The sequence below is a fragment of the Phaseolus vulgaris genome, chromosome 11 (assembly GCF_000499845.2).
Source record: "Phaseolus vulgaris cultivar G19833 chromosome 11, P. vulgaris v2.0, whole genome shotgun sequence".
In the NCBI taxonomy this organism is placed as follows: domain Eukaryota; kingdom Viridiplantae; phylum Streptophyta; class Magnoliopsida; order Fabales; family Fabaceae; genus Phaseolus; species Phaseolus vulgaris.
Genome location: NC_023749.2, coordinates 15,461,786 through 15,481,384, shown reverse-complemented (window position 1 = coordinate 15,481,384; position 19,599 = coordinate 15,461,786). Strand labels below are relative to the sequence as shown.

The 19,599-nt window shown below is 34.5% G+C and overlaps 1 protein-coding gene across 1 annotated transcript; it reads left to right on the top strand.

Moving 5' to 3' along the window:
* The first annotated feature begins 18,489 nt into the window (after window positions 1-18,489).
* LOC137835143 (uncharacterized) lies at window positions 18,490-19,599 on the top strand. The gene has a single exon (XM_068643507.1). The coding sequence runs from the start codon at window positions 18,490-18,492 to the stop codon at window positions 19,597-19,599; it is 1,110 nt and encodes a 369-aa protein (XP_068499608.1).

The following is a 19,599-nucleotide window of genomic DNA, read 5'->3' as shown; positions in this document are numbered from 1 at the left end:
ATACACATATCAAGACGCAGACACACATACACCATTAAGCAATCAAATACAGATTACACACAAAACCACCAAAGAAATGACCTTGAATCCCTCAAGAAACACACTTCCTTTGGCACAACACACACCAAGAATGTTGATCTTGACAACCTCAAGAGCACAAAACACTCCTTGGCTTACAACACTAGAAAATACAAAGTATTCAGAACGAATTACACTTGTTACAGAATGAACTGAAATCAATACAAATGTAATCATATTCCACTATCTCTTGAGAAAACCAAAGTTGAATAATGAATATTCAAATCTTGAAAGCAATCTCTCTCAAATTGAAAAACACAAATATGTTTTTCTTGTTTGTTATAAAACATAAACAAACTATTTATAGCTTTAAAAGATTGGTCAACGCATTTAAAACAAGAGCGCATTCAGTTTGAAAATCATTTAAAGCACACTCAACTAACAAAACAGATTTTGTTAGGATTTTCAAACAAACAATCGATTGAAAGCACGAAACAATCAATTGTTTTGGTTTGACAGCAAGTCAACCAACCAAAACACTTTTCAACCTTTTCAAAAACACCAAAGAGTAAAACAATCGGTTGTTTCGACAAAACAACAGGTTATTTTTCACTTATTTTGAAAAACACTTTAATCTTAAAAAACTTGAAAACACTTTAGCTTTAGATTCAACAAAGAGTGGATTACACAGATAAACTACTCAGATCATATCATAAACACAGCAGCAACTTCAGCCTTCCATCAAACACTAGGATTTAGATTCTTCAAAGCCTTTGATCACACTTGATTCAACAATCTCCCCCTATTTGATGAAGACAAATCCCTGGTTGCTTGTGTTGGACTTGTTAGAATCTGAAGCAGTTTCTACAAAACAAAGTTTAAACAATATACAACATCTATGGCAGCATATTAGAATAATAGCTTGTGTTCTACTTAACCAGTGCAAAAGAAAAAAACCAGCCATAAAGGCAAACCAAAAAAGCATCAGCATCAGCAGAAATAACAAGCACTTAAACAGATAGAGTTTGTAGATTTTAAGACAACACAGTATAAAATTCTCCCCCTATTTGTCTTCACAAATAGACTATAAGAAGAGATAAAATAGAAATTGTTCTAGATAAAACAGAATATAAAAGGAATAGCAATAAAACTGTTACAGAGCAAAAATAATCGGTTGTTTCGAGCATTCAACCGATTGTTTTTCTTCAGTCATCCTTGCCATATTGCAGCTCAAAGATTTGGTTTTGAACAGCTTCAATTTGTTCATCCAGGGTCTGAAAGCGAATGTCCATGCTTTGGAATCTGTTGTCAATGCTCTGGAAATTTGTCACACAAAGATCATGGAGATTTCTTTTATTTTCAGCAAAACCATCAAGTTTATCCACCATGTATCTTTCAAAAGAAGACAATGAGGGAATCTCATCCCCTTGATGTCCTGCACTTGTTCCAGCATCAAAGTTAGTTGCAGGTTGTTCTTCATTGTGGATATCCATATCAGCAGCTTGATCTTCTTCATCAAAGTCAACAGCTGCAGCACTTGAGGAACCACCATATCACCATCTTTGCTCACCCATCTTCCATTTATCTTGGTGAATCCCATTTTGCTTAGTGAACCATTGTTCACTTCTTGTGTTGATTTTACGAATTCAGAGGTTTCATCTTCAAGATTCACTTCAAAATAGAGCAGAAATTTAGAGATTAAAACAACATATGGATAATGGTAGTCACTTAACCTCATGGACTTTTGCATATGTTCTTTGATGATATGAATCCAGTTGATCTTGATTTTTGTACCGGCCCGTCCTCGGGCGTTGACTGGCCTCAGGTGTTGACCGGCCTCGGGCGTTGACAAGCCTCGGGCGTTAACTGGCCTCGGGTGTTAACCAGCCTTGGGCGTTGACTGGGTTCGGACCAAGAAGTGCTCGTATCTGAGTGGTACCACCCCCCGATACCCACGGGTAGGAACGATCGTGGAGGAGGCGACACAGTAGGAGGCGGCACAGTAAGGGGCATGGAGGCCTCGGGCCTCAGTACCCCAAAGAGTGATAATAGACGAGAAAGGTGGTTCCAAAGCCACACCCCCAGTACCTGCAGGGAGAGACCCAACTCACGGCGTATCTGTGCATGAGGCGTGGGGACGCAGCAGTACGCACCACCATTAGAGAACCACTGGGACTGAGACGACCCATGGGAGGGCCACGTCCCAGGGGGTAATCTGCATGCATGGCACGTGAGGAAGGCAAAAACACTCCCAGGGCGAGTGACCCGGATCTTGGGCGCATGAGTTGGCACCCAAGCAGCCACCCCCCGCGCAGGATGCACTCCGAGAGGGGAGCCTCACACGCTGGGATTTCCCTCAGTTAGGGCTATAGTGTTGTAAGGCTCCACTCACAGATAGGCTCAATGTCAGAGGAAGACATGTGGCAGAAGCACATGCAAAGGTATATAAGCTCTCGTTACTAACAGAATAAGGTACATTTTCACACTTTACACACAAGTGATCTGAGAACGAGAGAGAATTCAGTTACGATTCAGTTACGCGCTTCTTTGAGCACGATGTTAGTAGTGTTATGTTACGGAGGTGCAACGGTGTTTTCTGCCATTACTGGCTTGAGCGTCGGAGTGCAAACGGCCGCGAGGGCACCTATTTGTCTCTCTGTTTCAGGTATTCACGGTGGCGAAGGGTGAAGATTGGAACGAAGGCAAAAAAATCCTTGGAACGCAGTTCGTAGCTACGCACAAAGGTGATCGAGTCAACCGGCAGGAACAATTTTCTTCATGATGCAGTAGATATAGACAAGATCTTCTTCTGTTAAAACAGAATGGTTGCTCCCCCTTGGAGTTAGAATCCAAGTGACAATGAGAGCCAACACCCTTTCATCTAACTTCAATCCTCCAACAGAAGAAGTTCTTACTTGAGCTTGTGGATTCTTCAAACAACTTTTGTAGTATTAAATCTTGTTGAAATCTTCCACAACACCAATATTTCCTTTATTGATTCTAAGACCAGCATATTTCAACCCAGTTACAGCAGCCCATACATCATGGGTAATCTCCATGTCTACACCTTTAACATGTGAAACAAGATTGTTTCCTTCAAACTTTAAGTTTGTGTAGAATACCCGAATTAAATCTGGATAAATGTTTCCCTTCATCTCCAAGAATCTTTTCAACAACTGATCCTTGAGAAGCCTTCTCACATTGTCCAGCTTTTGACTTTTTAACCAATCAAAGGAGAAAACTTTTGGATTGTTGATCACTTTTGTACTTGTCTCAAAGCGATACCTCTCAATATGTTCATTATCTCCTGAAAACCAGCCCTCAAGCCTTCCTCCTAACCTTACAGCCCTTGTTTTTATCCTCTTAGATGTAGGTGGAGTGGACTCCATGACATCAGAAAAAAGAGACAAAGGCACACACACAAGGAGAGAAAGAGATGTTGCAAGAGATGACTCAATTGGTTGTTTTTGTGAAAGAAAACAACTGCAACACATTTTATAGCAAATCAGATACTTTCTTTGAACCTTTGGTGATTGTGGGTTTCAGTCTTCAAGACAAGAGACTAGTCCAAGCACTGCACAAATAACATCAGAAAAGAGCAAAAAACGCATGGTCAGCACATGTGATCTTTGACTAGACATAAAGGCTCTTGAATTTCCAAGATATGGAATATATTCCTTTATGACATCTTGCAACTTCCTCCGGAACACAATCAGGCTTTCAAGACTGCTTTATTGACTCAAGATCCTTTCTTTATTGAGATCTGCAACAGACAGAAAGTATAGAGAAATTAATTCAATTCTTTCACAGTGCTGTCAGAGAAGAAACAATCGGTTGTTTCGAGGAAACAATCGGTTGTTTTTCTGCAACATGTTGACAGATTGTGATTTTCAAGCATAAACTGAGAAAGATTCAAAACAGATGTAATTGCTCATTTGAAAAAGAAAAAATAAACATGAGTCAGTAATTAAAAACAAAGGCAAAGATAAGGAAGGTCTTATTCTTTTATGAAGTCCCTTCAATGAGTCATTGTTTGTGATCAAGAATGCTTCTTTTGGCTTTTTAAAAAGCTTGAACTAGTACACACCCTTAATTCAGTTCCAATCTCAATCCTTTTCTTCCAAGAACCTGATTAGATGAATCAGAGCTTCATGTTCTTCTAGTATCCCTGCATTAAAATGAATTCGAGCAACAAGATTTGGTCCCCTTACAAATGTGGGTCCATTTGATTTATTTTTATCATTTGAAACCTCACAACCTTTGGAAATCCATTTCATAAAACCTCTGGGAACAAAATATTTTCTTATTTTACAGAATCTGACTGAATGGCCTCTTTTCATGCAATAAAAGCATGTAACAACCGGTTGTTTCGACTTAACAATCGGTTGTTTTAATGGTAGTTTTGAAAAATTCTTTGAAAACTTATCTTGCTTGTTCCGTGGATTAAAACCTAATCCAGCTCTTCCAAAAACACAATTTTGAGATGCCAAGACATTCTCAAAGTTGGATTTTCCCTTTGAAAGCTTATCCACAGTTCTAACAAGATAATGAACTTTCTTTTCAAGATTTTTACAATTTTCACAAACAAGAGAGTCACACACATGAGAAGAGTTTTTGCAATGCTTTTCAAGTTTTTTAAAATCAATTTTTGATTTTTCCAGCTCTTCTTCAAGTGTCTTAACTCTCTTTTCAAGCTAGTTGTTTAGCCCTTTCAATCGGTTGTTTGAGAGAACCAATTGGTTAGCTTCTTCATGAGTTTCTTGAAAAGCTTGAAGCAATTTACTATAATTTTCAGTACTTAGGGAAGCACATGAACTTACATTGCTTGAGCTGCATGACTCATCATCTCCTTCTGCAATTAAGCATATGTTTGCTTTTTCATCTTCACTTGATGAGGAAACTTCATTTTCATCCCAAGCAATATATGTTCTTCTTGATTTTCCATTTTTCTACTTGTAGCTTGATTTCTTTTCGTTGCTTTCTTTATTTGGGCAATCAGTTTTTGTATGCCCTTGTTTACCACAACCAAAGCAAGTATAATTGTTAGAATTGAAATCACTAATTTTCGTGTTGCCATACCTTTCTTTATTGGCTTCTTTATTGCGATTTCTCTTCAAGAATCTACTAAACTTTTTGGACAGCAAGCTAAGGTTTTCTTCTTCACTTTCATCACTTGACTCTTGTTTGCTTTTGTGCTTGGCAGCTTTCAAGGCAATGCTTCTCACATGCTTGTCTTCACTTTCTCGAACATTGAGTCTATTCATTTCTAACTCATGTTCTCTAAGCTTACCAAACAATGAAGTCGTTGTCAAGGATGTCAAATCTTTTGATTCAAAAATTGTTGTCACCTTAGGTTGCCAAGATCTATCAAGGCATTTGAGGATCTTGATGTTTAGTTCCTCTTTTGTACTTCAACAATTGACTCACCCTTGAGCATTCTAAACATTTCATATTCCTGAATTAGAGTATGCTTTCTAGCTCTCTTCACATCATTGGTTCCTTCATGAGTCACCTCCAAAGTGTCCCACATCTCCTTGGCCGATGAACATTGACAAATCCTAAAAAATTCATCTGAATTCAAGGCAGATGTTATAATGTTCTTAGCAATACAATCAAATTTGGCCTTCTTGTTTTTAGAATCAGTCCATTGGGACCAAGGTTTTTCAATAGAAGATCCATCTTTTTCAAATTTAGGAATAAAAGGGTCATTTTCAATTGCATCCTAAATTCCTTTGTCAAGAGATTCAACAAAGATTTTCATTCTAACTTTCCAGAATTGATAATTCAAACCACAGAACAGAGGTGGTCTGTTAATTGAAGCACTCTCTCCAAAAGGTAGTTTTTCAGCCATTGAAAAAAGATTTTAGGATCAAACTTGAGTATTTTTCAAGTACCAAGCTCTTGATGCCAATTGTTAGAATATTTGGCTTTAAACGAGAGGGGGGTGAATTGTTTAAAGGGGTTTTCGCAAAAAATTTAGGCTAGAATGAAATCCTTTGCAAGAAGCCAGATTAGGAATTTAGTTAGCCAAGAAACAAAGCACAATTCAGCAAAGCAACAGAAAAACAATCGGTTGTTTATACCAACAAATCAACAACAACTGAATTTAAATGAGTTTAAGGGAAGAAAGAGATACACAAACAGTTTATATTGGTTCACTCTTAAACCAAGAGCTACATCCAGTCCCCAGAATCCACTAGGCAATCCACTAAGCAATCAAATATAGATTACACACAAAACCACCATAAAAAAAACACACAAAACCACCAAAGAAGTGACCTTGAACCCCTCAAGAAACACACTTCATTTGGCACAACACACACCAAGAATGTTGATCTTGACAACCTCAAGAGCACACAACACTCCTTGGCTTACAACACCAGAAAATACAAAGTATTCTGAACGAATTACACTTGTTACAGAATGAACTAAAATCAATACAGATGTAATCCTATTACACTCTCTCTTGAGAAAACCAAAGCTGAATAGTGAATATTCAAATCTTGAAAGCAATCTCTCTCAAATTGAAAAACTCAAATATGTTTTTCTTGTTTGTTATAAAACATAAACAAACTATTTATAGCTTTCAAAGATTGGTCAACGCATTTAAAACAGGAGCGCATTCAGTTTGAAAATCATTTAAAGCACACTCAACTAACAAAACAGATTTTGTTAGGATTTTCAAACAAACAATCGATTGAAAGCACAAAACAATCGATTGTTTTGGTTTGACAGCAAGTCAACCAACCTAAGAGTAAAACAATCGGTTGTTTCGACAAAACAACAGGTTGTTTTTCACTTAGTTTGAAAAACTCTTTAATCTTAAAAGATTTGAAAACATTTTAGCTTTAGATTCAACAAAGATTGGATTACACATATAAACTACCCAGATCATATCATAAACACAGCAATAACTTCAGCCTTCCATCAAACACTAGAATTTGGATTCTTCAAAGCCTTTGATCACACTTGATTCAACACCAGAGTCTTGATCAAGAAAAAGGAAAGTTGTGCACTTCAAAAATCTCTCGACATGGCTATTAGGAATCTTTCTTTGCATGGCTCTCAGGAAAGTATTGTGCCCATGTGCATGCAAAACAAAACAAAAAAGGGTAAAATGGAAAAAAAACAACATTGCTGAGTTAGCTTCACGTGACCTTCTATTCATTTGAGGGAGAGCTGTTATTCACTGTTCACACGTATCCCCTCCCACTCTCTTCCACGCAAATCCCAAAATCTAAAGGAGTGATATACTTGTTAATCTCTGCTCGTAAACAATATATTCTTATAAACAAACAAGCCCTTAGAATGTCAAATAAACTTTATTCTTTTAAAATTTATAGCATGTTTATACTTTTTATAATCTCTTTAAGCTTACTTTAATGACCCTAAGATTATCTTATGAAAACCATAATCATGAGAATTAGTTTGATCAAAGAATTATTTTAAATAATTCTTTGAATTTAAACATTATCTCATATTCATATACACACTTCAAGAAAATTATTAAAAAAAAACTAACTTTAGAGACAAAAAAAAAATAATTAATTATTTTATTAACTAAATTAGATATTATTTTAGATACAAAATAAATGGGTATGTAATTAGCTATCAATATTTTAACTACCAATTAATTTATATTTTAAATTTGATAACTAAAACATTGATGACTAATTAGATTTATTAATAATAGAAACTACTTAGATACCAATAATTTTGTTAGTCTTTAAAATAATATCTAATTTAGTTAATATAGTAATTAATTATTTTTTATTTTTAAAACTGATTTTTATTTAATGATTTTTTTAGTGAGATAAGTAAATTTAAAGAATAAGTTTTTTTTTATGTCTTTTTTCCTTTTTACATTAATGAAGAGTATCAAATTAAAATGACAAATGTAATTCAAGCTAAGTTTATCGCATTATTGTTCCTATATTAAAAGTTTGTGTAACTCATTAATCCTTCTTAAACCTTAAATTAGGTTTAAACATATTTTTAAGCCTTTCTAAAAATTATTTTTTTCTTAAAAAAAGTTTACAAGTTAGTTCTCTAAAAAATATAATTTACTTTTTAATATTTTAAAATAAGTTCACACCAACTTCATTTATGAAAAGAAATAAATTATTCTTGTGTAAACACCACGTGGCTAACAAAAAATATTATTTTTCACATTCTCTCTCTCACCCAACTATTTTCCTGTATTAAAAAAACACAAGTTACTCATTATCTCGTCAATGTTAATATTTAACAAGAATTTATAAAAAAGAATGAAGTGTTTAATTATTTATAGATTCATTAATCATCGATGACAATTGGTTAGGTGTTCTTTATTTATCACGTAAATATCAATACTAAATAAACGAAAAAAAATGCAATACCTTTTTAGAATTTACTTTTATTGATTTAAAAGAATTAAAAATATAATTATATTTTTGGAAGACTCATTTATGTGAACAAAAAACAGTTGTGTGAAATAAAGAGACTAAAAACATATTTAAAAAAGTAAAAAAAAAAGAAAGAAAATAGTTGCATACATTATTTTTTGATTGAATGAAATTGATTCTGGTGAATAACAACAAAAGATGAGCTTGGAAAGGTGAAGATGATTAATGCAAGGTGGGGTTATGATGAATAACAGCGCATACATGAACATAAAGAATGAAAATTGATAGAAGTGGGGCTACCACTTGGAAAATTAGTGGTCTCAAATATTCATCTTACTCTCCTGCATGCTCATCGTCTAACTTCACCCCTAAACATCCTATTAATCTGAACCAAGTTGCAAGAAGATTTAATTCGATGATGACTGCTTCAGTAAAATAAAAATAATCAATTCATCACTAATTAATAGGAAGAAAATGAGAAGAAGAAGGACCGTGGTGATTATTAATATCAATTTTAATATTTTAACAAGTTATTTATTATAATTTTTTATGTAAATTTACTAGATAACACATGACTTTATTTACCTATTAATCTAATTACATTATATATGGATAACATCTTTAAAAAAAAAAAATATTTCGAACTATTGTTAAAATTATTTATGAATTTTATCTACAGATGTTGTTTTTAAACTACTTTAATACTACATAAAGATAAATTTGTAGATAACCCGATTATATGTATTGATAATAATTTATATGTAAATTTTAATTTATTTACGAATCTAAATGTTTAGATAATTATAAATAGATAACTTTTAATTTTTTAAAATAATACTAAATGAACTTAAATTACATCAAATTATTTTTAATAGATAAAATTAGCTTTAAAAAGTTAAACTCTCCATTAGGATAAAAAGTTTTACATTATGTAGTGTAGGTTAATACTAATTTATAACATTTTTTTCATTTATTTGTTTTAAAGATAAAAGTGTGATAGACACTAAACTTGGATAATAGGAAATAGTAAGGCGTCACTAATATTCTCCTCCAGCGAGATTCGTCCAGCAGCACTTCGATTTCATCCTCTACCGCGAATCACTGTTGTGAACCGCCACCGCGACCCGTTTTCCACCGCAACGCGTCCTCCACCGCGACACGAACTCCACTACGACATGACCTCCACCGCGACGCGATCTCCACCGCCGTCTTCCTCAAGGAAAGAAGCTACGGTGAGGCAACAGTGAGGCAAGCACTGCGAGAAAGACGGCGACAAACCCAAATAGTAGCAGGTCCAGGTTACGTTAATTAACGAAACCGAAACCCTAAATTGAAGATTTGGGGGTTTTAGGGTTTCCTACTACAGGTCCGGACTTGTTAGCCTTTTAAAATGGCGGAGGGCTCTGCGGGTTTCCTCATTCCATGGACTTGTTTGATGGATCGAAAAGTATGTCCTGATAATAAAGTATATTATATGTCCGGTCAAAGGAAGACTTTTGCTCAGGCTTTGGGAAATACATGTGACATTCCTTTGTCCCAGCTACCTACCCCTTGTATTAAGGGTGACATGATTGCTGTCCAGATTGATGAGGCAGATTACTTGGCTGGTCTTGAGGATTGCAAAACCCATCTCCATGGTCGGGTTATTCTATCTAAGGGGGATAAACCTCTCACACACCTGGATTTAACTAAAAAGTTGCAGCCGGTGTGGAAAGCTCTTGGACCATGGAAAGCAATTCCTCTTGGAAAGGATTTCTATGAGTTTGAGTTCGCTTCTATAGAAGACATGCGATGGGCCCTCGAGATGGGTTCCCTGAAGTTATCTCCTGGTTTATTGAGACTGTTTGCCTGGACAAAAGACTTTGTCCCAGCTACCATGAGGAGTACCAAAGCTCAGACCTGGGTTAGAATTTACCATTTGCCTTTGGAGTATTGGAAACCAAGGACAATAGTTCCCATCGTCAGAGGCCTTGGTACTCCTTTGTCTTTGGATGAGCATACTATGAGAAAAAATATGGGTATGTTTGCTAGAGTGCTGGTGGATATTGATATGTTGTCCCCTCTTCCTGATCACCTCTTGGTTGAACGTCCAGACTTTGCTTTTGTAGCTGGTGTGGAATATGAATGGCTCCCTCCATTTTGCTCTCATTGTAAGATGATTGGGCACGAGCTTGCTCAGTGCCGGGTGATCCATGACCATGGTCGTGTTCCTGGGCCTCAACATAAACAGGAACAAGGGAGGACCACGATTCCAACCCAACGTAAAGAATATCGGAAAAAAGATCTGCAGACGAAGCTCTTAGAAGGTCCCATGGATAATTTGAAAGTTGATGCTACTAGTGGGGTTAATGTAGGGTCACCCTTGGGTCACCTTGCTGATAAAACAGATGGAGGGGAGGATGATTTTGCAGATATGCCTCTTCTTGAGAATGCTTCAGATCATGATAGGTCCTCACCCAAGCAGGGGTTGTCCACTCCCACTTTGGATTCACTTGTTGTTATTCAAGCTAAGGACTCAGAGTCACATTCAACGACTCTTATTGATGATCATCATGTGGAGGCCTCTGCTCCTGTGATTGTACCATCTCCGTTGCGTACTACCTCTCCTCGGAGGGCTAAATCACACGTAGATACTAATCCTAATGTGGAGGTCTCTGCTATTGTGACTATACCATCTCAGTCGCCTCATACCTCCCCTCGGAAGGCTAAATATATTGGGGATGTTAAAGCAATGTCGTTGGTCCTTCAAAATCACTTTTCCTCTCTTGATGGTTTGGAAACTACAGATGTGGGAGGTGATTCTCATATTGGAGCGTCAAATATTCCGCCTACCATTGTTGGAATTAATTCTGATCATATTGAAAATCAGGTTGTTTCAAAATTTTGGGTTGACTCTAATGAGATGGAGGAGGATGACAGTGATAATGGGGAAGAAACAGTTCGCACTAAAAGAAAACCAGGGAGACCACCTAAGGGGATTGGTAAATCCAGGAAAACTGCTAAGGCAGTTCTCTCTACAACATCACAATGAAGGTCTCTTCATTTTTTTGGAATGTCAGAGGATTGGGAAACCACAAAACTGTGGAGATGTTGCTTAGTTTACTTAACCTACATAAACCTCTCCTGGTTTTTCTTGTTGAACCCATGATGCCGTACATTAATGCTTTCGACGTCCTTTTCAAATCTTTTAATATGCATTTGGTGGCTACGTCTCCTATTGTTAATAAAGTTGCTAAGCTTTGGTGTTTGTCGGTTCCTAATCTTGTCCAAAATTTTTTGGTTAATGATCAATTTATCTCTGTAACTTGTCTCCTGCAGGATAAAAGTTTTAGCTTTGCAAGTGTTTATGGTGCTAACACATACTTGTCTAGACGATTTTTGTGGAGGGATCTTAGTTTCTTCACAGGGCCTTGGTGTATTCTGGGAGATTTTAATGTTGTGCTCTCGGCGGATGACTGTAAAGGGGGGGTGGCTCCTAATCAGGTTTCTTGTAATGAATTCCTGGACTGGATTAATACTAATGATCTTTCTTGTATGCCTTTTACTGGATCTTGTTATACTTGGTGTAACGGAAGGAGAGGGTTGCATAGAATTCACAGAAGACTGGATAGGGCTTTATGTAATGGAGTGTGTCTGGATGAATGGGATTCTTGTACTTATCAGGTTCTTGTTAAAAATTGTTCTGATCATTCCCCTAGTCTTGCTAGTAATTCTTTGCGGAAGGTTAGCCATTTTCGTTTCTTTTCTATGTGGCTTCAGGACACTTCGTGTATGAAGCTTATTCATGATTCTTGGGCTAATAAGGTTGTTGGGTGTCCTATGTTTATCTTGCAACATAAGTTAAAAAGGTAGAAACTTAAGCTCCGAGACTGGAATAAAAATTCTTTTGGTAATGTTCACAATGTAGTTCTTCTTAAGCAGGGTATCCTCCTTGGTATTCAAAAAAGCTTAGAGACTGCTAGTTTGTTTGATAGTGATGGGCTTCTCTGTCAAGAAAAGATTGCTAAGGAGGAGCTTGATCATGCTCTTCACTGTCAATATTTGTTTTGGAAAGAAAGGACTAAGATGTTATGGTTCAAGGATGGAGATCGAAATACCGCTTTTTTCCATGCTGTGGTCAAAAGGAGAAATAATTCTAGTGGGATTCATCGTCTACGGATTGATAATGAGGTTACGGAGGATCCTAAAATCATTGAGGATCATATTTTGGACTTTTATAAAAATCTTTATGCTGAGTCTATTTCTAATGTTCTGGATGTTGATAATATGGAAGATTTTATTGGTACTTATATTCCTGCGATGGTTTCCTCTGAGGAGAATATGATGTTGATTAAATGTCCTGATTTTTCTGAAATCAAGAATGTTGTTTTTAATCTTAACGGTAATAGTGCTCCGGGTCCTGATGGTTTTGGTGGTGTTTTCTATCATTCTTGCTGGGAAATTATTAGGACAGATGTTTGTAATGCTGTTCAACAATTTTTTAAACAAAATTGGGTTCTCCCTAGAATTAACAGTAATGTGGTATCTCTTATTCCTAAGATTCAGAGTGTTGATTCCATTAAAGATTACAGGCCAATTGTTGTTGCTAATTTCAAATTTAAAATTATTTCCAAGATACTGGCATATAGGCTTGCTCTTGTGGCTGCTAGAATCATTTCTCCTAATCAATATGGGTTTGTGCAGGGTAGACATATATTGATAATGTGTCTAGGATTGCATTGGTATTGCTTCTGAAGCTATTAACATGCTTTCTAAAAAGGTTAGAGGAGGTAATGTGGCTTACAAAAGTTGATATTTATAAAGCTTTTGACACTCTGAGTTGGAAGTTCTTATTATTAGTTTTGAAACGCTTTGGTTTTCACCCCTCGTTTGTCAGTTGGATTAGTACAATTCTCCGTTCAGCTATGCTTTCTATCAGAATAAGTGGTATTTTGGTGGGTTTTTTTCCCTGCAGTCGAGGTGTAAGACAAGGTGACCCATTGTCTCCTTTACTTTTTTGTCTTGCAGAGGAAGTTCTTAGTAGATGTATCTCTAAGCTTGTGAATGATAAGAAGATTTTAAATATGGCCTGAAAGGTTATCTCACTCCCTCTCATATTTTGTATGCTGATGACATTTTTATTTTTTGTAGGGGGGATATTAAGTCTCTTCAAAATTTGAGTACTTTTCTTAAAACATATGGTGATTTTTCTGGTCAATATATTAATAACTCTAAAAGTTGTTTCTTCACCATGGATAATTCTCCAAGATTTTTCACCAAAATTCAAAATATTCTTTCTTGTAGTCATGGTTGTTTTGTCTTTCAATTATTTAGGAGTGCCTATCTTTGTTGGTGCTCCAAAGTGTCGATTTCTTCAACCTTTGGCTGATAAAGTCAAATTGAAGCTAGCATCTTGGAAAGGTAAATCTCTTAGCATGATGGGTCGGATCCAGCTGGTCAATACAGTGATTACTGGATTTCTAGCTTATAGTTTTAATATGTATAATGGCCTGTTTTCACTTATTAAGCAAGTTGAGCAGTGGTGCCGGAATTTTATTTGGACTGGTGATATTATGAAAAAAGGTATCGCTACTGTTAATTGGGCAAAAATTTGTTCACCTCTTGAGGATGGAGGCTTGAATATTATTAATCTTCATCATGAAAATAATGCATATCTTCTTAAGCTTGCTTGGAACTTTGCTTATAGCAACAAACCTTGGTCTTTACTCTTGAAAGCCAGAGTTCTTAAATCAAAATACGAGTTTAGAATGGTTTATAGATCCTCCTCTCTTTGGCTTGGAATTAAACAATTTTATTCTATCATACTTTATTATACTTCTTGGACGGTTGGTACAGGTTCTTTTATTAATTTCTGGAATGATAAATGGTGTTCTACTACTTCTTTAGCAAATATTGCAGGGTTATCTGATGGGGCTAGCATTCCGGATACAGTCTCTTAATTTTGGTCAGGTTATGATTGGAATATTCCCTTATCTTTACAGCAGATGCCGCATTTTCTTAATCATATCATGGTTAGAGAGGAACAAGATATTCCTAATTGGATTCTAGATGAGTGTGGTCGTTTCACTCTTAAATAGGCTAGGACTTTTTTCTTGGAACCAGGAGTTCCATGTGGTTGGGGTAAGTTCATTTGGTCTTCATCTATTCCGCCTTCCAAAACTCTAGTACTCTGGAAAAAATTTCATGGGCGACTTCCTACAGATATGCATATTCAGAATAAGGGTTTGCATATATGTTCTATATGTACGCTTTGTGAAAAGCATGAAGAATCTATTCAACATCTATTTTTTGAATGTTCTAATGCATTACATATTTGGAGTTGGGTTCGACAGATTTTTCTTACTTCTCATTTCTCTAATAAGGATGATCTTCTTTCTTTTATTAAGAGTGATGGTAGTCTTTTGGTTAAATTGATTAAGCTTGCTATGACAACCTTTTCTATATGGATGATATGGCGTATGAGGAATTATGCTAGATTTCAGGATAAGATTGAGGTTTCAAAGGCTATTTCGGTAATTAAAGATTTAACTTGTCTAGTGGGAAATTCGTCTAAAGCTTCAATGAAGAATGATATGTTGGATTTCAACGTGATTAAGTTTTTTGGTATTAAGACTCATAGTGGGAAAGTTCTTCGTCCTCTTCCTGTTAGATGGGAATTTCCTTCACCAGGTTGGGTTAAAATTAACACTGATGGGGCTGCTAGGGGGTATCCTGGTCTTGCTACTTGTGGAGGTATTTTTCATGGGAGTATGGAAGAATTTATTGGTGCTTTTTCAGGGTTTCTTGAAGTTCAGACTGCTTTGGTTGCTGAGTTTTATGGAGTTATACATGCTATGGAGAAGCTCAAAAGATGGGACTTACTAATGTTTGGCTTGAATGTGATTTTGTCTTGGTTTGTGCTGCGTTTACTGCTAGGACTAATGTTCCGTGGATGCTTCGTAATCGATGGAATACTTGTCTTAATTTCTGTAGGACAATCAGGTTTAGGGTTACTCATATTTTTCGTGAGGGAAATGCATGTGCTGATAAGTTGGCTAATTTAGGGTTCATTCATAGAGAATCATTTCATTGGTATAATAAAACTTCCATCTAGTCTGTTCTTAGAATTCTTTATGAATAGGTATAGTCTACCTATGTATCGTTTTTGTTAACATGTGAGTTTTGGTCTAGTCCCCCCATATTTTTGTATTTTCTTTTTTTTTCCTTTTTTTTAATAATACTTTTTTCATGTGATGGTAAATGATTGTTGTTACTTGAGGTATCAGCCTAGCTGAGATGTCAAGTTGCATAGTGATGCCTAACATGAAAACTTTTATAAAAAAATAAAATAAAATAAAACTTGGATAATATATCAAAATTACAATTTGATTTTAACAATCTTATGTTAAATAACTTAAAGATTGGAAGAATAATATTATTTTTTAAAAATTATGCTAATTTTTAATTTTTGATTTTTTTTCTGATACTTAAAAGAAAACAAATAAAAACTAAATGACTAAATTTTTAGAATAATTTAAAATATGACATAAGAAACATTGTTAGCGTTATTATACTTTAAATATTTAGAATAATTTAAGCAATGCTGAATTTATAATTAAAAATATTAAGTATGAAAATGTTATAATTTAACATTAAATAATATTATTAATTGAATTTTTTTATTTAAAAAACCAATAAATAAAATATTATTTCATATTCATACTTTAAAACTCCCTTAAGTATTATACTTACTAAATGCATTAGATAGCGTAGATGTTTATTTCGTGTAAAAAAAACGTCTTCATGAATGTGTTTTGGATAAATTTCTCAATAAGTATTTTTTAAAAATATCTTTGTAAGTTAAAATTAGTTTGTGCATCAAATTAATTTATAAAAGTTGTCTCAATAACTTCTCTAAATTTTTATTTCTAATTTGGACATAAGCTATTTTTCACTCCTATAAATCTCTATTATAATATATATATCTTTTAAATTAATTATTTTAGATATTTTACCGTGATTAGTGAAGATGTGTACAAAATGAAAAGTTTCAAAGTAAATTTTACATCTATTGAAGGGTATAACCAATTTTAAAAAGTCTCGTTTTCAATTAAATTAAACAATGCAAACTGAATTAAAATGTAACCTTTTAAAATTCCCTCAAAGCGATAGATATTAAAGTTCAATAATACATTTTCACTTAAAAAATCTTGAAACAAAAATATAACAATTAATGATTCCTAATATGCAAAATATACTTTGTCCATTCAGTTAAAGAACTTCTTCGATGTTAATGACTCCTTATCTGCAAGCTTCAAAATATTTAATCATAAATAAAATAAAATAGAAAGAAAAATTTATGATTAAGAAAATAAAAAATAAAGGTAACAATTTAAACGACTTGAATAAAAATAAAGATATGTTGAAAGTTTATATCACTAACATTTTTCACATCACTTTAATCCTTATTCAACAATTTCAATTACTCAATTCATTCATTAAACGATCCACAAATTTAAAACCCTAAGTAGAGAAATTGTGAATTACTTAAACACTAAAAGAAAATATTATAAAACCAAGAGCATAAGGTGATATTTCTACAAATTTATCTTTGTGGAGAAGAACAACTACATCAACCTCTAACAAGAGGACATGACTTAATACTTACACCAAACACTGAAAGAAAAATAGTAAGAGACTAAGAGTGTAGTGTGATGTTTCCAAAAATCTAATTTTGTGTTGTAAGTAGAGTTGAGTATGTGGTTGAACAACCCATTTAAACTTGTACCACATTAAAAAAAAAAGTCTGCTAGTATGACCCACATCTTAAACATGTTTCAATTTAAATGATCACACCTGTTATACACTTCAAACACATAAAATCAAATTTAAATAAATATTTTAAATTCAATTGCAAATTATTAAACATTAAATTTCATAATATAAATATATAAAATAATTGCAAAAAAAGACAACAGCATCAAATTTATTTGTCAATTATGTTTTATCACATCCTTAATATTGTTAATATTGTAGGTTCTTCCTATTTTGTCAATTTTGCATATAATCTATCTAGCACAAATATTGAAACGAACATTGTTACGACACAAATACAGACACGGAAATACGTATAATCTCTAAAATATAGGATACGGAAACACGAATTTATATATTATATAATTATAAATTATATAAATTGACAATAAAGATTTATGTGCACAAATATGTTTCAAATTTTTTTAGGAGCAGATAGATATTTTGTATGACTGGTTCAAAATATCATAATAAAAATTTAAACAATAAATTTGAATTTTTAGAAAATTAATGTATTTCTCTTTTTTAAAGTTGTGTTAGAATCGTACTAGAATTGTCAGAAATTTAACAAATATTTTTTTAATTGAACATTTCATCAATACGTGCGTACGAATATCATACGAGTATTGGTGTCCGATACGTATGTCCGACACGGACACGCTATTTAAGAGAAGTGTACAGGCCTCATAGGATATAATACAATATAAAAACAATTATTTTACTTCATCGTAACAAATAAATTATAATACATTAGTGCAACTTAATGTGTTGTGTTGAGTTGTATTAGGTGTTTTTAACTTGTTTAGTCCACGGGTAACGTAGACCAAATTTTAAAAATTATCATTCTATTTTTAACTTAAAAAGATAAACATATGCACAGGTTGGAAGTTATGTAAGTAATATGCGAGCTTTTATTCACATCGGTAAAATATTTTTAACTAATATGTAACAAATTGATTCAAAACAAGTTATTGTAATTATTATTTAATTGCTTTTATTCTCTTAGCGGTTGTCGGTTATCAAAAACAATCACATCCGTTTATTTCCCTTTTTAAAAAGGGGCTTCCTCTGTTTTACAGTAACAATAAGCTGAATACAATTTCTCTGTTTCTGATGGATACAAAATTCAATTTCTCTGCCACTTAAGGTTTTTTTTTACTTTCAAAATACAAAACACTGTTTTTCTTCATGGTATCAAGAGCGGGTTGCAGAACCCTGTTATGATTCCGCTGCGTTCGTCACCGTCAATCCTTCTATTTCTTCTTTGTGTGTCTTGGTTCGTTCTTGCTTTTCCATGGCTTCCTCGCCTGTAAAAAAGGATGATCCCGAGCCCAAGATTTCTGAAGTTAAGGTTTTCAAGGATCCCTCTGGAGATCCTTCTAGTGCTTATTACCTTCATCTCGGTGAGAACCCTGGAGCTGTTCTAGTTCATCCTCAACTCAGTGAGCAAAATTACCATTCTTGGAGTAGAAATATGAGAAGAGCACTTTTGTCGAAGAACAAATTGAAATTTGTCGATGGCAGTATTGACATGCCAGAACACCATGATCCTCTGTTTGAAGCATGGGAGAGGTGTAATGTGATGGTCTTGTCTTGGATCAATCGCACCCTGTCTACACAAATTTTCGAAAGCGTGGTCTACATCGACATTGAAAAGAATCTCTGGGATGATTTGAAGGAACGTTTTTCAAGGGGCAACCATTTTCGGATCTCCGATTTACTCCAAGAGATTCACTCCATCAAACAAGGTGAGAGAAATGTTACCCAATTTTATACTGATCTGAAAATTCTTTGGGAAGAATTAGAATATTTGAGACCTATACCAAGATGCACATGTGGTGGCACCTGTCAATGTGATCTATCAAGAATCTCTCACAATTACAGAGACTTAGAGTACGTTATATGTTTTCTGAAAGGGCTTAATGAGGTTTACAGTACTGTGAAAACCCAAGTCTTGATGATGGAACCCCTTCCCAACATTAGTCGTGTGTTTGCCTTGTTGATTCAGCAGGAACGTCAGCTTAATGGAAATGGAAATTTGGATAATAGAGCTATGATTAATCTGGCTGAGAAACAACAAAATTGGAATGGCACTAACAAACAGAATAACTGGAAATTGCAAGATCAAGAAAATTGGAAACCGCAAGGGAGAAATAACAACTGGAAAGGAGGAAGAGGTAGAGGTAGAAGCTATACTCAAGGGAAACAATGCTCATATTGTCACAGACTGAATCACACAGTTGATGAATGCTATGCCAAGCACGGGTACCCTCCATGGTACAAGCAAAGAAATGAGAACTCTGAAAGGGAGAAAGGCAATGACCAATCTTGCAATATTGTTCAAAGAAGTGATGATAGTCAAATTCATAGGAACAATAGTGATCAAGACGATTGGTCAAGCTGA